This window comes from Engystomops pustulosus, chromosome 1, assembly GCF_040894005.1.
Source record: "Engystomops pustulosus chromosome 1, aEngPut4.maternal, whole genome shotgun sequence".
Classification (NCBI taxonomy): Eukaryota; Metazoa; Chordata; class Amphibia; order Anura; family Leptodactylidae; genus Engystomops; species Engystomops pustulosus.
Genome location: NC_092411.1, coordinates 194,794,407 through 194,811,015, shown reverse-complemented (window position 1 = coordinate 194,811,015; position 16,609 = coordinate 194,794,407). Strand labels below are relative to the sequence as shown.

The window sequence follows — 16,609 nt, the reverse complement described above, 5'->3', positions numbered from 1 at the left end:
TGTAGCATAACATTAATCTGGATTTTCTTCTTTAGGTATGTTCTATATCAAGTATTAAAACCCTGAACAGTATCAGAATTATCTGTATTAAAGTAAGGCTGGGTGCAATTGTTAGGAGCTAAGTGGAAAAATAACTTTTTCTGCCAACAGGTTAAGGACACCAAAGTACAGGATTATAGTAATATCATCTGTATTCAACTCAGAGAATGAGCCAAAGAATTACAGTAACAGTTAGAGCTTGTTACAGGGGATATTATTCATAACTGGACCCTCTGCTCTATTATTATATATATTACATATAGTGTAAATGGATACAGTATATACTGATAGCAGTCACTGATACTCTGTGGTGAGATGTGTGTGTACTGAAGCCATTGGGTCATTAACATATCAAAAGGCTTTGAACAGTAAGAAGCCACCATGAACCAGGTGTGAGATTCCCTGCACACACTGGGGTCTATCCTAAGAGGGTCTTAGGGTGGAGTTATAGGTGGTGGGAAGGGATTACACACAAGGATATTTAAGGATGGTAAAAACAGAAATCAGTCTCTTTTGTCTCTTGCTCCTGACCCCCTCCCCCCGGACGTACAGCACTTACCTAAGGAACCAGGTCATATATTGTGTGTGCTTTCTGTGTATGTATATAACTTTATAAGAGTAATTATAACATAGTACTTATTATAATATAGTAGACTTTATACGTGTACCTATAGATATTCCAGGTGTTATATGTTTTACCATATATATATACATAGCTAAGTGTTTACAGTGAGTGTGTATATATTAGTGTAACTACATGTATAACCTGTAGCCGTATCCCATTCACACGTGGATCTCTGCCCTACACGTGTATTGGAGGAGTAGAGATATAGATGCTATTGTGCATGAGTCTCTATATGTACATGTATATGGTCAGGTACTGGATGTGACTCCTGCGTCAGGATATATCCAGGAGCTTCTGTAGTGTTAATTATATATTGTATATACATACACATTACTGTGTCCGGGAGAGGTCAGGAGAAGGTTTGTCTCTATGTATTTTGTATTGTATTTTATGTAGTTACTTTGTCACATGTATGTTGTTAGTAAAGTCTTTTTGTATATAAGTATCTGCGAGGGTTGTATGTTATTCCTGTGATATATGAAGGACTGGAGTAGGTGCTTATGGTAAATAGCACAGACTAAGGGGCTGGACAGAACCACTGGAGCCTAGAGGAACTGAATAGAAACCCAATTCCCCTACCCCCCTTTATCAATGGCGAGCCAGGCCCAAATGTCATGATCCATCTATATTAGGATATAGTGGTGAAATTGTTGTTATACTGTGGACTTAGGTTATTAGACTGGGTAGGTTCGGACAGGTAGCACAGTTTCATCTGAGGCCTAGTATGAGTGTGGTTATTGGCAGAGAATCTATATAAGTTCAGTTCTTAGGATTCTGGTTGTTTTCTGTTATCAGACCCTTGTGAGGTGACCCTGGTGTGAGGGTCTTTGCTTTGTATAGTCCTTAGTACAGGAGTGACACAGATCGCAGGGATACAATGACTGGCAAAGTGGAACATGTGACTTTTGAAAAGTTGAGTAAATGTAGTTCGTTTAACCCTGTGTTATCTAAGAAAGAGGAATCTATTGATCTGCTATGGGAATCCCTGTTAGAGCAGGCGAATTCCTATGATAAGTTGCATATTGCTAAGCGCAGTGTACTGAACCAGACATCTAAGAGGCTCCATATGATGGCCAAGCTTGTGTGTGTATTTGAAGAGGCCATTAGTAAGATGGAGAAGATAGATGGAGACAAAGGATCAAAGGTTCCTGAAGATTTGCATTGCAATTGTTGTAAGGAAGGGGTTAAACAGCTGTGCAGCTTAGAGACAAAATTGGAAGAGCAAATGAAGGCTATAAATGAGATGGAAAGCCGCATGCACACGCTGCAGTCTCAGGTCGCTGAGAAGGAGAAGTATTATGCAGATGTGGATAAGGTGTTTATACAGTTATACATGGAAATAACCGAATATAAGCAAAAAGCAGCAAATACTGAGGTGATTATTGAGAACTTGAAATGTGAAATAGCAAAAAGGGATGAGATCATCTGTAGCAGGCAGACGTCCATCAAAGAGTCTTTGCCCACGAAACAAGTTTGTGTTTCGAGTGCAAACAGGGGGAGAGATGAGACTGAACCTGCGGCTGCTACAGATCACTCCACACCCCTGCTTGTTACTAGGCCTGGACTAGTGGGCAGTGTAGTGGATGGAGGGACAAGCATTGCTGGTGGGATAAATGGAGGATTAGGAGGCGACTCTGAGACGTCACTGATCAGCCATAACCTGCATGTGTGTGACAGTAATGTACAGGAATCACAATCTTCCCATAAGATGGAGAGGATGCAATATCTGTTGAATATATGTAAATATATCCCAAGCTATGATGAAAATTTAGATCCTTTCACTTCCTGTGACACGTTTGAAGGTTATTGTAAGAAATTTTCTGTTCCAATGGAACATCGCATGGAGCTGTTCAAGCTATGGCTACCAGCACATCTTTACCAAAGATATGAGGCCATAGGGAAAGCAGCCCCCAGTAATGGCCAATTTCATGATGAGGGAGACAGACTTTCCATCCTCATGAAATTGGTAACAGGGCATTTGGATGTCACCCCAGACATACTGGTTAACTTCAGACCAACCATCTATGATGAGCCCTTGTCTCTGTGTGGGAGGTTTGAAGTTATGTATAGAAAGGTGACTAAGAATCATAGTCCAGGAACCCCACAAGGCATGATCCGCATGTTTGTGGAGAAGTTTCCATATCTTGACACCACAATTAGATTGAATGCAGCAAAAGAAGCTTCACTCATGGAGGCTGCCCTGGTGATAGAACAGGTCAGACAGGATCTACTCAAAGATAGAAGGTCTATAAAGATCAGGAAACAGATAGCAATTCACCCCAGACTGCAAGGAACCCATGTACAAAAGAAAGCATCTCCCAGCCAAATACCGAGGAAGTGGGGGGGTGTTAGGTGTTTTCACTGTTTACAGTATGGACATATAAAGAGGTTCTGTCCACAAAGGGTTAACTTGTATGAACGGGGGATGGTCTCACAAAATGAGGGGCACAAATGTGTGGCTTCACATGGAGCAGGACCACACAACTGTACAACAGACAGCCCTACTGGGAATCTGCTGCAATAGGCTTATGGTTGGGGATCCATAATATACTTGGCCAAAATTAGTAAAATCTTGGATTCCCCATATAATGGCCAGGATGTGTATTGTAAACCTCATTAGCTCTCATTGCTTGGTGATGAGATTCTATCACCTAGAAGGGGGGAGGGAGGAGGTTTACTGTCCCTGAACCTGTGTAAATAGTCTGTTTGTAACAAGTGTTAATGAGGTCCAGTCCTTTTGTTTTCAACAGCTCAGAGAAGCAGAAGTGCAAGGGAAGTGTATTGTTCAGTCATTTATGGCTCAATCCTGAAGTCAGGCCTCTGCCTGTAAAGACAAAGGTGCTAATCGTAAATAACAAATTTGGTCTTTTCTTTATGTTTGTATATTTGTTTTGGCAATATGATGGTTCTTAAGCTAATGTTGTACACAGAACTCTCTGCTCTCAGTGATTGGATATTCACCTGGTAACATGTTGGACAATTACAAAATAATATCCACTAAGATTGGTTGTATAATCTCTCTAATTTCTGGCACCTCAGTAATTAAAATTCGGGTAGAGGGGTGATTACCTGCCCCTGTCTAAGTGCAATAGGTCTCAGGAAAGAAAGTGGTCAACTATCTCTAGGACCTATGGAGCGTACAGTGTAATTCGCCAGCAAAGTCCGCGGCGCAGCCAATAGTCCGTGGGGCATAGCTCTCGCTATTGGGGATTCTGCAGGGAGTGGGTAAAACCATGGTGAACTGCAGAGGCGCATTATGGCACAATGACTGTTCAGTCGGACGCGGGTCTTTTAAGCTGCCGGTCAAAGGGGAAGCACCATAGGAGTGAGATTCCCAGCCTTGGTTTATACCGTGTGATCTGAAGGTGCCAGGTATACAGTATATAAAGCTTGCTTTTTGCTAACCAATGTGGTATATCTGAGGTAAAGGCTCTGTCCACAGGGGGAGAACATCATGTCTCCTGATTGATGAGGTAAACCGAAAATAAACTATGGTGGATGTACATAGAATAAATGTATTGCAGGGTGAGTTCTGTATCATGTGACAATCACTGAGGATTCCTCCTCTATGCAGTGTACTCTCCCATTGATCATTCCAGGTGGGAACACACAGAGAAGCAGCGAGTGTCTGTCTACTGAAGGAAGTGCAACTAGCCAATCCCTCTTCTACAAAGATGGCGTGAAAGCTGGAACCATTCAGCCAAAGATTGGGCCAAAGATGCAAATGAACTTGTGATGTGCACTCAAGACCATATGGACTGTGACCTCTAGATGAAATATAATCTTAATGTCTTTCTGTTTTTATTTTACACCCATACATGAAAGGGTGATTTTTGGTTGTATTTGTCTTTATTTTGTACTGAGTTTGTTTTATTTTATGTCAAACATCATCACATAGAAGAGCAGACTCCAGCATAGTGTGTCAGGCGTCTGACATCAGGGGGAGATGTTACAGGGGATATTATTCATAACTGGACCCTCTGCTCTATTATTATATATATTACATATAGTGTAAATGGATACAGTATATACTGATAGCAGTCACTGATACTCTGTGGTGAGATGTGTGTGTACTGAAGCCATTGGGTCATTAACATATCAAAAGGCTTTGAACAGTAAGAAGCCACCATGAACCAGGTGTGAGATTCCCTGCACACACTGGGGTCTATCCTAAGAGGGTCTTAGGGTGGAGTTATAGGTGGTGGGAAGGGATTACACACAAGGATATTTAAGGATGGTAAAAACAGAAATCAGTCTCTTTTGTCTCTTGCTCCTGACCCCCTCCCCCCGGACGTACAGCACTTACCTAAGGAACCAGGTCATATATTGTGTGTGCTTTCTGTGTATGTATATAACTTTATAAGAGTAATTATAACATAGTACTTATTATAATATAGTAGACTTTATACGTGTACCTATAGATATTCCAGGTGTTATATGTTTTACCATATATATATACATAGCTAAGTGTTTACAGTGAGTGTGTATATATTAGTGTAACTACATGTATAACCTGTAGCCGTATCCCATTCACACGTGGATCTCTGCCCTACACGTGTATTGGAGGAGTAGAGATATAGATGCTATTGTGCATGAGTCTCTATATGTACATGTATATGGTCAGGTACTGGATGTGACTCCTGCGTCAGGATATATCCAGGAGCTTCTGTAGTGTTAATTATATATTGTATATACATACACATTACTGTGTCCGGGAGAGGTCAGGAGAAGGTTTGTCTCTATGTATTTTGTATTGTATTTTATGTAGTTACTTTGTCACATGTATGTTGTTAGTAAAGTCTTTTTGTATATAAGTATCTGCGAGGGTTGTATGTTATTCCTGTGATATATGAAGGACTGGAGTAGGTGCTTATGGTAAATAGCACAGACTAAGGGGCTGGACAGAACCACTGGAGCCTAGAGGAACTGAATAGAAACCCAATTCCCCTACCCCCCTTTATCAGAGCTATTCACAGGATCGCAACTTCTAACCTATTAAAGGGGTTCAACTGGCAGACACAAGCCATTGAAAAGGTAACCACCTTTCCAAATGAGTAACTGTAACCACCGGATGACATACAGGTTCCCCTTATTTAAAATGTTTTCATCTAGAGTATTTTACTTTTTGGAAAAAATTATATTTGAAGTACTGTAGGTGGAGATGAGTCTGCTGGCTTTCTCACAGCTCAGTTTGGCCTGAGTGACGTGTCTCTTTTTGTATAAAAATAAGAGGAGAAGTGTCAGTCCTTATTAGTGAATAGGGGAGGATCAGCTGGCAGGTTGGGTGTCATGTGAACACTATTGTGGAACTTATAAACAAATGACTTAATGTGCAAATTTATTGCCAGTTCATTGCCTGATGTCAAGTGGTTATTCACCCCCCAGGATCCAGCGCCATCTGTGCTACAATCAGTGGTCCACAAATAGCCAGCAGAAGCAGAGTGCAGAGGTATTCCTTTATACATGGGAGGTGTGCAAGCATCTTCTATTTGATTGGCAGGAGCTGAGTGCAGGGATACTCTATATGGATGGCAGGAGCTGAGTGCAGGGATACTCTATATGGATGGCAGGAGCTGAGTACAGGGATACTCTATATCAGTGATGGCTAACCTATGGCACTAGTGCCAGAGGTGGCACTCAGAGCCCTTTCTGTGGGCACTCAGGCCATCACCAGAGATGACTCCAGGTATCTTTCTGCACTCCCAGACAGCCCAGGACTTGCTGTGCACGGAGCTATTTTAAAGTGACAGCTCTACCTGGGACTACTGGAGGAGTGGGAAGGTGTGGACAGATGTGGATTATCATTGTAGCTCCTGCTCCGGCCCTGACAATTCTTCCTGTTTATGGGACCTTGGAGGGAAGCTACAATGATCATCCAAATTTCTTCTATTTTCTACTTTATTGGTGTCCTCAGGGTGCTGGTATCAATGAAAGCTGTGACAGAGAAGGGAGTATAAATCACAAATTAAATTTCTATGTTGGCACTTTGAGATAAATAAGTCGGTCTTGATTGTAGTTTGGGCACTCGGTCTCTAAAAGGTTCGCCATCGCTGCTCTATATGGATGGCAGGAGCTGAGTGCAGGAATCCTCTATATGGATGGCAGAAGCTGAGTTCAGGGATCCTCTATATATACGTCAGGAGCTGAGTAGGGATCCTCTACATGGATGGCAGGAGCTGAGTGCAGGGATCCTCTACATGGATGGCAGGAGCTGAGTGCAGGGATCCTCTATATGGATGGCAGGAGCTGAGTGCAGGGATACTCTACATGGATGGCAGGAGCTGAGTGCAGGGAGCCACTATATGAATATCAGGAGCTGAGTAGGGATCCTCTATATGAATGTCAGTAGCTGAGTGTAGGGATCCTTTATAAGGATGGCAGAAGCTGAGTGCAGGGATCCTCTATATTGGCGACAGGATCTGAGTGCAGGGATCCTCCATTTGGACGGCAGGAGCTGACTGCAGGGATCCTCTATATGGGTGGCAGGAGCTGAGTGCAGGGATCCTCTATATGAGTGACAGGAGCTGAGTGCAGGTATTCTCTATATGGACGGCAGGAGTTGAGTATGGATCCTCTATATCAGTGATGGTGAACCTTTTAGAGACTGAGTGCCCAAACTACAACCAAAATCCACTTATTTACCATGAATTGCCAACATGGCATTTCAAGCAGTAACTTATTGCTACCTGTTCTTTGACATCATTCAATTGTATTGGCCCCCTGAGGCCACCAATACAGTTCAAAGAAGGAGATCAAATTCAGACCATCATTGTCCAGGAGGAATGGGGGGTCCAGCAGTATGAGCTCCAAAGACAATGCAATTCTGTCAACACCTTCTCACTTTTCCCGCAGTTTCAAACAACCAATGAAGTTTCTCTTTAAAATAGCATTTTTGTTAAGTTGCCTGGGACTGCAGGAAGATTTGGTCCTGTTTGGTGAAATTGGGGTGATGGCCTGAGTGCCCACAGAAAGGGCTCCGACTGCCACCTCTGGCACCACTGCTCTATATGAATATCAGGATCTGAGTGCAGGGATCATCTATATGAATGTCCAAATTAGCAATAAACTCCAGCCTTCAAAAAACATACCACAGACTAAATCACAGAAATGACCCCTACTACTGGCCTCACAACAGACATGAATGTGTATCCCAGATTGGACAAGAAAATATTTATCCTTGATAAATAAACATCCCTAATGAGACTCAAAAATGCAGACCCCAGATCAAGTCTAGCAATTGGAAGCTCATGATATCATCAATGGAATTATGTTGCACGTTCTACGTCAAAGGTTCCCCAAAACACTGGTGCACATTTCCTGAGCAGTGTAAGGGGAGACAGATTAATGAAGAGTGTGCCTCAGTATTCAGAAATCTGGCGCACTCTCCACACTCCCCAGGCAAACTGCACCTAGTGCAATAGATATGGGCCAATGTATTAAAAATGTCCAATTTATGAACAAGGCCAAACTAGTATGACAAGTCTGGTGCATAAAAACACATCCATATTCTGAGACATGTAAATATGTATAATGATGTTAGAAGCCGCGCATAACTTAGTTTCCTGCTCCTTTCAATGCATTTGTTATGACATTATGTTTTCACCTTGGTCCATGTCTGCAGCACAGGAAATTCTCCATTGCATCTCTCTCCTGCCCCTGCACAATGAGCTTCCCGGCTGCTTTATTCTCTGCACGGTATATGAGAACCATGCTGCTTAGTGCTCATAATCCGATTATGGAAAGCAGTCTTTCAGCAGCTGCCTCCATCTCTGAAGGTGAAATCATTTCACCTCCAATAACACCTATGGCATGCAAAATCTATCAACATGACCTCACATAACCCTTCCTGTAACGTTCAGAGTTATTCACATGCATCAAATCTCAATAGAGATGTGTCAAACGTGTCTCTGTTACTTTAACTCTTTTTGCCACAATGGGGACCCCAAGCCAGATCTTTTATGGTATTATTTTATAATGCTTAATATTCTTATTTTAGAGCTTATAATAGTTATGGCTAGTGGTCTTATATTCATCAGCATTATTTCTGTATTCCAGAGATCCCTGAGAATCTATTGTTGTGCGTATGATTTGCTTAAAGTGTAACACAGTTTTTGTTTTTTACCAAATTGTCATATGTGGTCCCCTGAAAACAAAAAGAAAGATACACATATTGTATTCATTGCCCCTTTCTTTCCAGAATTATGGCATTTTCCATTATGAAGCTAGATGTTCAAAATACTGCTCAGTAAAGTGGGTAGAGTCTAACCCCTTCCTGTATCTGCCCTGAAGCTGAGTCAAATTTGGGTTTCCCACAGTTCCCATGATACATTGCATTCTCTTATTAAGTAATTTAACAGTAAATCCAATGAGATTCAAGTAAATCCACTAAACACTTTTATCACATGGAAAGGCATGCAGAATTTAATAATTAGTAGAAACCAGCAGTGAAACAGTTACATTAAGTATATAGTCTGTGCGTTGTGAGAACTAAAGTTCAATAGCTTCTCTGCATTGTGCAGAAAGAGCCTAGAGAGCAGAAGGTGCTGTAGATGAGTCTAGGGCACAGCATGAGGTGCAAAAACAGAGAAAGTTCTGCAGAATCACAGGATTGTATGGAGGGACTAATACTGAAGAAGGGAGATCTTTTACATCACTATTCTGTGAGGTCAAATGACCTCTTGGGGTGGTACCCTGCCAGTGTCCGTGCACAGACATATCCCCCAACAGGAATTAACCACTTGGCTAACTACTCATATATCTCCATAAGAGATAAAAAAGAAAAGCTCATTATTTTATGGAAAATATGATTAGTAAATTAATGTGAAATATGAATGTCTCCTCTTGTGTGTAGTAAGATAGAAAGGTTATTCCAATCTGTCTTCATCCAGATTTGTGGGATTTGCATAACATGATGTTCTTCTGGTAGTTCTTTGTGTTCAATGGTGGCGATAAGCACCATAAGCATCGGCATTCTTAGAATGTCATATATGATGGCATGTAATGGTAATTATTTCACTTTCTATTTCACTTTAACTATAAAGATGCTCAGGGAAACAAATGGCAATTGGATATACAGTTCATACAACATAAGATGAGGATGCACTCACTTGATCTTTGTCAGGTTTATCAGAAATGTCATTTAGACTAGAAGATGTCATGTTTCGGTGTGTCATTGTTGGGCTACCTGTAAAGATATAACAGTATATTAGCTCACGCCTCATAAACATACAAAAAAGCTATATACACAACTATACTATTGTAAAGATGCAATATTAAATCTAAGCAACACAAACACAGAAATACACTAAGTTGTACCAAACAAACAATCAAGCAGTTTCTAAAATCATATTCTAGAAACACAAAATACATCTACACAATACAAAAAGTACTGCACAAACCCTTATCAACTCTACAGATACTTTTTTACATGTTTGATAACATGAGAGCTTAAATGTTCTTTTTTTCCTCTTTTACAGGGACCACTAGTGAGCCAAAGTGGCCCATAAATGTTGCAGATGTCAAGGGGAAAGGGTGATATTACTGTATAGAATATGTACTGTGTTTCCTAACCTTAATGGGGTAGGTGTAAAGGTATTTATACATAAAATGTATATATTACATAGAAATGTATGTAAACCACAAATTGCAGTTGTATCCATAGCCCTTAGTCATGATTAGTAAAATTTGATGATGATTTTCTAGTGCGGGTTAGCGTGTTGCTAATGGGATTGTTCATACAAATAATGCCAAGAACTACTCCTAACCAGTCACATTCTAGTCTTTAAAACTGTATATGAATATTTTATAGGCAGTTACAGAGGAATGAAACATTTTAAGGACATTTATGCTGTTTTTTTTGGTTCGCCATGTTTGTTTTAAAAGATTTGAGGGTAGGCCAGTTCTTGTAGCTTGTACAGACACCAAAAACGTAGTGGTATCATGGCCTACAAAAACTAACCTACATATGGCTTGCCAGCCCCATAAAAGCATTAATTAACAATGGGGTCAGGTAGCCAACAGTACTGAAGGGAAGTTTAACATTAGCATTACTAAGGTATGAATCTTATTCTGCTTTTAATTTTGGTATAAATTGTACTAGAGCCCCAGGTGACATGCAGAGGCATTGTAATGACAAGGACATAATGTATTGTGAATAACAGCTCTAGTCATGGGTCTCCACATGATCTAACACAGTGTTTAATACAGAAAACTAGAAGAAGGAGTGTTCCAGAGATTTTAAAGCCAAAAATGAAAATGTTCGCATGGTATATTTCATGCATATTGTAAATAGCAACAATGCTATTACCCTGCTGAGAAAATCTGCAATTTGAACATATTATGCTTTTTCATTATGGATTGTCTCCCATAACATTTCACTTGCATATATTTAACAGTAAAAATAACATGAATAATCCTTATTAGTAAATTAATAAACAGGAACAAATGTTTCTAAATTGTGTATGGCTCTGTTTTTTTAATGACTGTAAGTAGCACCGGGGGGGATTTTCTTCGCCCACCACAAAAATAATGGGGGTAGATACAATGTGCACTTTTATCGTTTTAAATGCAAGTTATTACTATTTTGCTATAATCATACAGAAGTAAAGCAAAACTGTTAGGAAGAAAGGGACTTGACAAAACAGCCATATTCCCTTCCACCCACAATTCAATTACACCTCAAGTTTCTTATGGTCCTGCTGCTTTCATGCTGAATGTTAAGACTTTCATCATGTAGGACCTATATATACTTTGTGTTAATAGCTATTTGTACAGAGTGACTTTTAGTACAAATGTATTAACATAGCCTTATTAACAGAACACTTATTAACCGAACAGCTTGACAATAGATTAGAAAACAGGTTGACACCTGCAAAAAGCACTCTGCCTGGGTTGAGCTGGGGTGCTATGTTTTCAGCTAAGTTCTGTCAAGCTGGAATTAATTGAAAGCGCACTTAAGGTAATGAGATATGAATTTTACAATTGTTTATGCAAAAGTAACATTAGAAAAGATAAAATTCTAAATACAACATTTGAATATAGATAATTTGATTTATAAAAGGTTCCACTCATGTGCCGATGACAGTAGAAAAGGACTGGCCAATCCGCAAACATTGAAGAAAATCAGACCTGTTCTATAAATAACGGCTGATACAACTGGCTCATACCAGAGGAAATTTGGAAATTTCGTCCTCTTTTACTTGCTCTTCAGCTTTTGCTCCACTACAATTATTTATGCTCACTTGTCATCTTTACTTCATCTTCAGTCAGTTCAGACATGGACTTTCAGCCCTTCTAACAACAAAGATTCTACACAAGATCATAGAGATCCACGATTATTACCTACCTAACATGCTGCCTGAAAACCAAAATGTGCTAGTTTTTAGAACTATAAAGAGAAAAATAACTTCCTAGACCTCCCAATAATATTGTTTTATTGTACCGTGTATGTGCCATATTTCCCACAACACACATTTACCCCGACTTACTGAGCCATCCCATGCTGGGGCTCCGCCGCACTCGGAGATCGTCATCCGACATGCGGGTCGCCAGGCAGGGCACAGAATTCTCTAGAGGACTGCGTGCTAGTTTCGCAAGCAAAAAGCAGAGGAAAGCAGGAAAGCAGCGGCATCAAGAAGAGCAAAAGGAAAGCAAACGAAAAGTGAGAAGAAGGGAGAAAGACAACTAAAGCTTGAATAGAAGCAGAGAACTAACAGTACAGTAAATGCATCAGAAGTTTGCTGCTCTAGGGATCAAGTAAAATGTACAGTCTAATAAAATAACTTCTTCACCTAATATTCTTCACCTTACCAGTCAATATAAATTACTGAGCTGTACAAAAGGAGATGCAGTACTTGGCCTCTATTAGTACTGACAGGCAGGGAATGCAGAAGTTGGATACCAACAAGAAAGACCACAATAAGACAGGTGCCTTACAAAACAGGCTGTATGCTGGCCGTATTTCACAGACCGGGCACAGTGCCAGGGCAGGACTCCTGACTGATGGTGAAACAGCATGATTACAGTTCAGTTGCTCCGCCTTGCAAGCAAGGAGTCCATTCTACAAGTAGTCCCCATCCCAAGCAATGTGCAGAGCCCAGGCACAGTTGTGTGGTGCCACCTTAGTTGTTGTGTGGAATCAGAAGTCCTTTTCTTCCAGATTAGACTTTACCAATTTAGTCTGTGGATACCTGGGATCATTGTTCAATGTCCACAGCGAACATTCTGCAGTTATTTCCACAATGGCAGAGATAAGCTGTGAACCTGCAGTAAAATTCAGTTTTCTTTCAGTTTTTTTCCATGTGGATGGGATTTCTATATATTGTAGTTCCTATGCTGTAAATCAAGGCGGACTAGTCACAAGTGATTCTAACATGACTAACTTGCCCTTTAAGGGGTTGTCCGGAATTAGTCATTTTTTTGGTGGCCTCATTGCACTGACAGAACAAGTTGGTTCAGTTGCATTTTAATAGCACAGAGGACCACTTATGAAATAACCAGGGGTGTAACAACAGGGGCATCCTTATACGTACATTATACGTCATATAAATCAATCTGCTGAGCAACCTGAGCAGAAGGAATTGAATCCTTTGGGGGACATATGCAACAATACTGCGACCCACCAGGGCTCCGCTGAGGCAGGCTCCCCAGATATGTCACTATTCATATAGGGAATATCGGCAGAAGCTAATCACTGGAATAGGAGGCGCATAGAGTGGGTTACATTTGTGCCCTATGTTGTAAGGACACATCAGGAATCCTCTCAGCATGTACTTCTAACATACAGCAAAAATGAGGTGTAAATCTAGTGTACATCCTTTACTTGTCACTATTGACTGTGGACTAGTTTGGACTGCAGGGCACCCCTGATCGTAAAGTAACTCTTATAGCTGCTATAATGGAAGTTATGCCCTTGCACAGCATATAAACTTGGTGGATTTGCTTTATACAAATAGTATCTTTGACGTTATTAGTACAAATATACTCTATTTACATAAAAGCAGAAACTCCCATTAATGAATGTTTACTGTATAGGGACAAATGCAGCTGCACTTTACTGTCTAGATCCACAGCTTGGTTAGAATCAGAGAGAGTTAAGATAAGTTAGAAAGTTGGCAAGAAGCAGAATAATGTTTATGGTTGGCAGGTGAAATCTGGATGGTAGGAGGAATTCACACCCACTATATCTATTTATCTGTCTAGGATGGTTTGATCATATCAAGCAGGGTAGAGATGGATCTCTGTACTATTCTGAGACTTTTAATAACTCACTGCTGAATTTAATGATGAAAAATGAACGATTAAAGATACATATGTGTAAATTAGACAAAGCCTCATATAGCATTACTAGGCTACGAAAGCTGGTAAGCAACAAGCAATCTGTAGTAAGCCACATGTAATATTGACACGTAGCAATGGTCACTATTACATGCCATTGTAATACATGAGAAGACCGTGCTAATGAATTAGTAACAAGGTTGTGACAGTCGGATGTGGCCAGTAAACACTAATAACACAAATGTATAAGAAACATACATCATATATTTATGATACACAGTCTGATAATATTGTATACCATTGCATTGCACCTCGCCATAAAAATGTAGCCAGGGCCTATGACACATATAATGGAGACAGGTATGATGAACCTAAAGCTTATAACTTCTACATGCAGCAATACATGTAGAAGCTCAGGTTGCCAACCCCAGTATGATGGCTACAAATTAGAAAGCCTTAGGTGCCATGCTATTCACCTGAAAGGAAGGAGTTTTTCATCAAGCCCTCCTCTCTCCCTCCTAAAACGTTCACAATTTTAGAAGAAGGAAAAAAAACTGTAATTAATATTTTACAACATGTAAGGAAATGGTAACAGCTGCAAATACTAGAAAAATAATATGTATTATTGAGAAATAAATCATGTATATTTTATGACTTTGGCCAATAGTTTTGAGGGTTTTTCCCACCATAATGTTTGATATAGAGCAGACCCTGCATGTATGGATGGAATCTCCATATATATATATATCAACTTTAGTGGGAAACATGGTGATCCCTGAAAAAACAAACAAACCTCGTAACTGGGGAATAGCTATGTGCAGCAGAAACATGGCCCAACTGGAAAACATTGATCAGTGGAGCTTACCTGCGGGGACCCTATTTTTTCAACCTACTTAAATCCTTAAAAAAAATCATGGTGGGAAACAAAGCAGCCAACTATGAATCTTACTAAGTAAATTAAGCCTTAAAGTGTAACAAAATTTCAACAAAATTTTTTAGAGCAAAATTGCAGATCATAATAGTAAACGTTGAAACATACTGTATTAAAGAAAAATGTTTCTGTGTCCTTCTTTCCCCCTGTCTCTCTTCCTCATTTAAGCAGTTTGTGTTAATCAGCTGCACATCCTCATACACCATTGACAATTGATAGATAAAGGAGTCTGATAAAGTGTCTATACAGACAGTCCCTGGAAGTCTAATCTCCTCAGACAGATGAATCTTCAAGGGAGATACTCTCTAGTTATGAAGAAAGAGTTAATGTTTAATCTCCTTATCTGTCTGAATTGGATGGCCCTCCAAATGCATTGCTCACAACAGGAGCAAGAGCAGAAACAAGGCACAGAGAAGCTGCTTCACTTAATGAAATACATAACAAAGTTTACTTTTATCAACTGCACCATTCACAAAACAATTGAAAATAATCCAAAGTTTAGTCATGCTTTAAAGGTAAGTTTACATCTCTGATAAAATAATGAGAGAAACAAGCAAGCAAATATTTTCAGGGCAAACAATCATCTCTTGCTGAGGTGAGTTCTATTGCAACCTGACACGCTTGTCCACTATAGCAATAACCACAGGCAAAATAATATCCTTCCTCCTACATATAATATACATATTATACATGTATATAAGATAATGGAAAGACAGGAGAAAAGGCCTCTACATTACCATTGTCCGGGCTGGTAAACATCCTACTCGCACTGGAGACTGTTTTCCCTATGTCAGCCAAGGAACGCAAGTTGGATTTTTTTGTCTGGTGCTTATGCTTCCTGAGAAGAGTGTAGGTGATCTTTTCCTTCATCTCTGATTTCAGAAGTCCTGTCTCGATCTGATTATCAAGGATTTTTTCTGACAAGTATATGGAAAATTAGTTTAATAAAGAACAATAATATTAACTTTTAGATGTAACTCTAGTTCTACGGTGCAGAATAAATGAACACCCTTGAGTGGTCTACGAGGGTAAATAGGAGAGTCAGTTTTAAGCCTCATTAAAGAATGAAGCAACATTTATGTTAAATGCTGTAAAACATACATACATTAAAGGAAATACATAAAAGTAATTCAGTTTTAATAAAAACTGCTTTAATGTAACTCAACTACAGCCTTCTTTTATATTGTCCCAGTTCCCCACGTTGTAAAGCTACCATTCAGCTGGTGTCATATGACTTGCTGTTTGGAGAAAGTCACCCGTGGTGCCACATTGTTTGTGACCTGTGTGTCAGTCGAAAAAGGAATATGACATGCTACAATTTGAGTATGAGAATATGAGTTTTGCTACAATTGACTCTCGTATGAGACCACGGAAATCACTGCCATGTGAGCCCATAGAAATACATGGGGATGTGTGCTAGCTGTTGGAACAATGACTACCACACATCCCAAAATAACAGCCATGGACATGAACACTAAGGGTAACATCTGGAGATCAGGGGCGTAACTTGAGAGGGTGTCACTTTCCCATATGAGAAGACTATGACTATAAACCATACATTGGGGGTCATTTACTAAGGGTCCGATTCGCGTTTTCCCGACGTGTTACCCGAATATTTCCGATTTGCGCCGATTCTCCCTGAATTGCGCCGGGATTTTGGCGTACGCGATCGGATTGTGGAGTATCGGCGCTGGCATGCATGCGACGGAAATCGGGGGGCGTGGCCGAACGAAAACCCG

General features: G+C 40.1%; 1 protein-coding gene across 12 annotated transcripts in view; it reads right to left on the bottom strand.

Moving 5' to 3' along the window:
* SLC4A4 (solute carrier family 4 member 4) overlaps window positions 1-16,609 on the bottom strand; it is a 149,897-nt gene that overhangs the window by 43,688 nt on the left and 89,600 nt on the right. For 7 of the 12 annotated variants that reach the window (XM_072117275.1, XM_072117285.1, XM_072117295.1 and 4 more), the window contains exons 6-9: window positions 15,608-15,787; window positions 14,416-14,457; window positions 12,151-12,246; window positions 9,772-9,848 (exon numbers count right to left, since the gene is read on the bottom strand). In XM_072117275.1, coding sequence (XP_071973376.1) covers window positions 9,772-9,848; window positions 12,151-12,246; window positions 14,416-14,457; window positions 15,608-15,787 — 395 coding nt within the window. The remainder of the gene's footprint in view (window positions 1-9,771; window positions 9,849-12,150; window positions 12,247-14,415; window positions 14,458-15,607; window positions 15,788-16,609) is intronic. The other 5 variants (XM_072117330.1, XM_072117338.1, XM_072117321.1 and 2 more) reach the window with 2 other exon arrangements.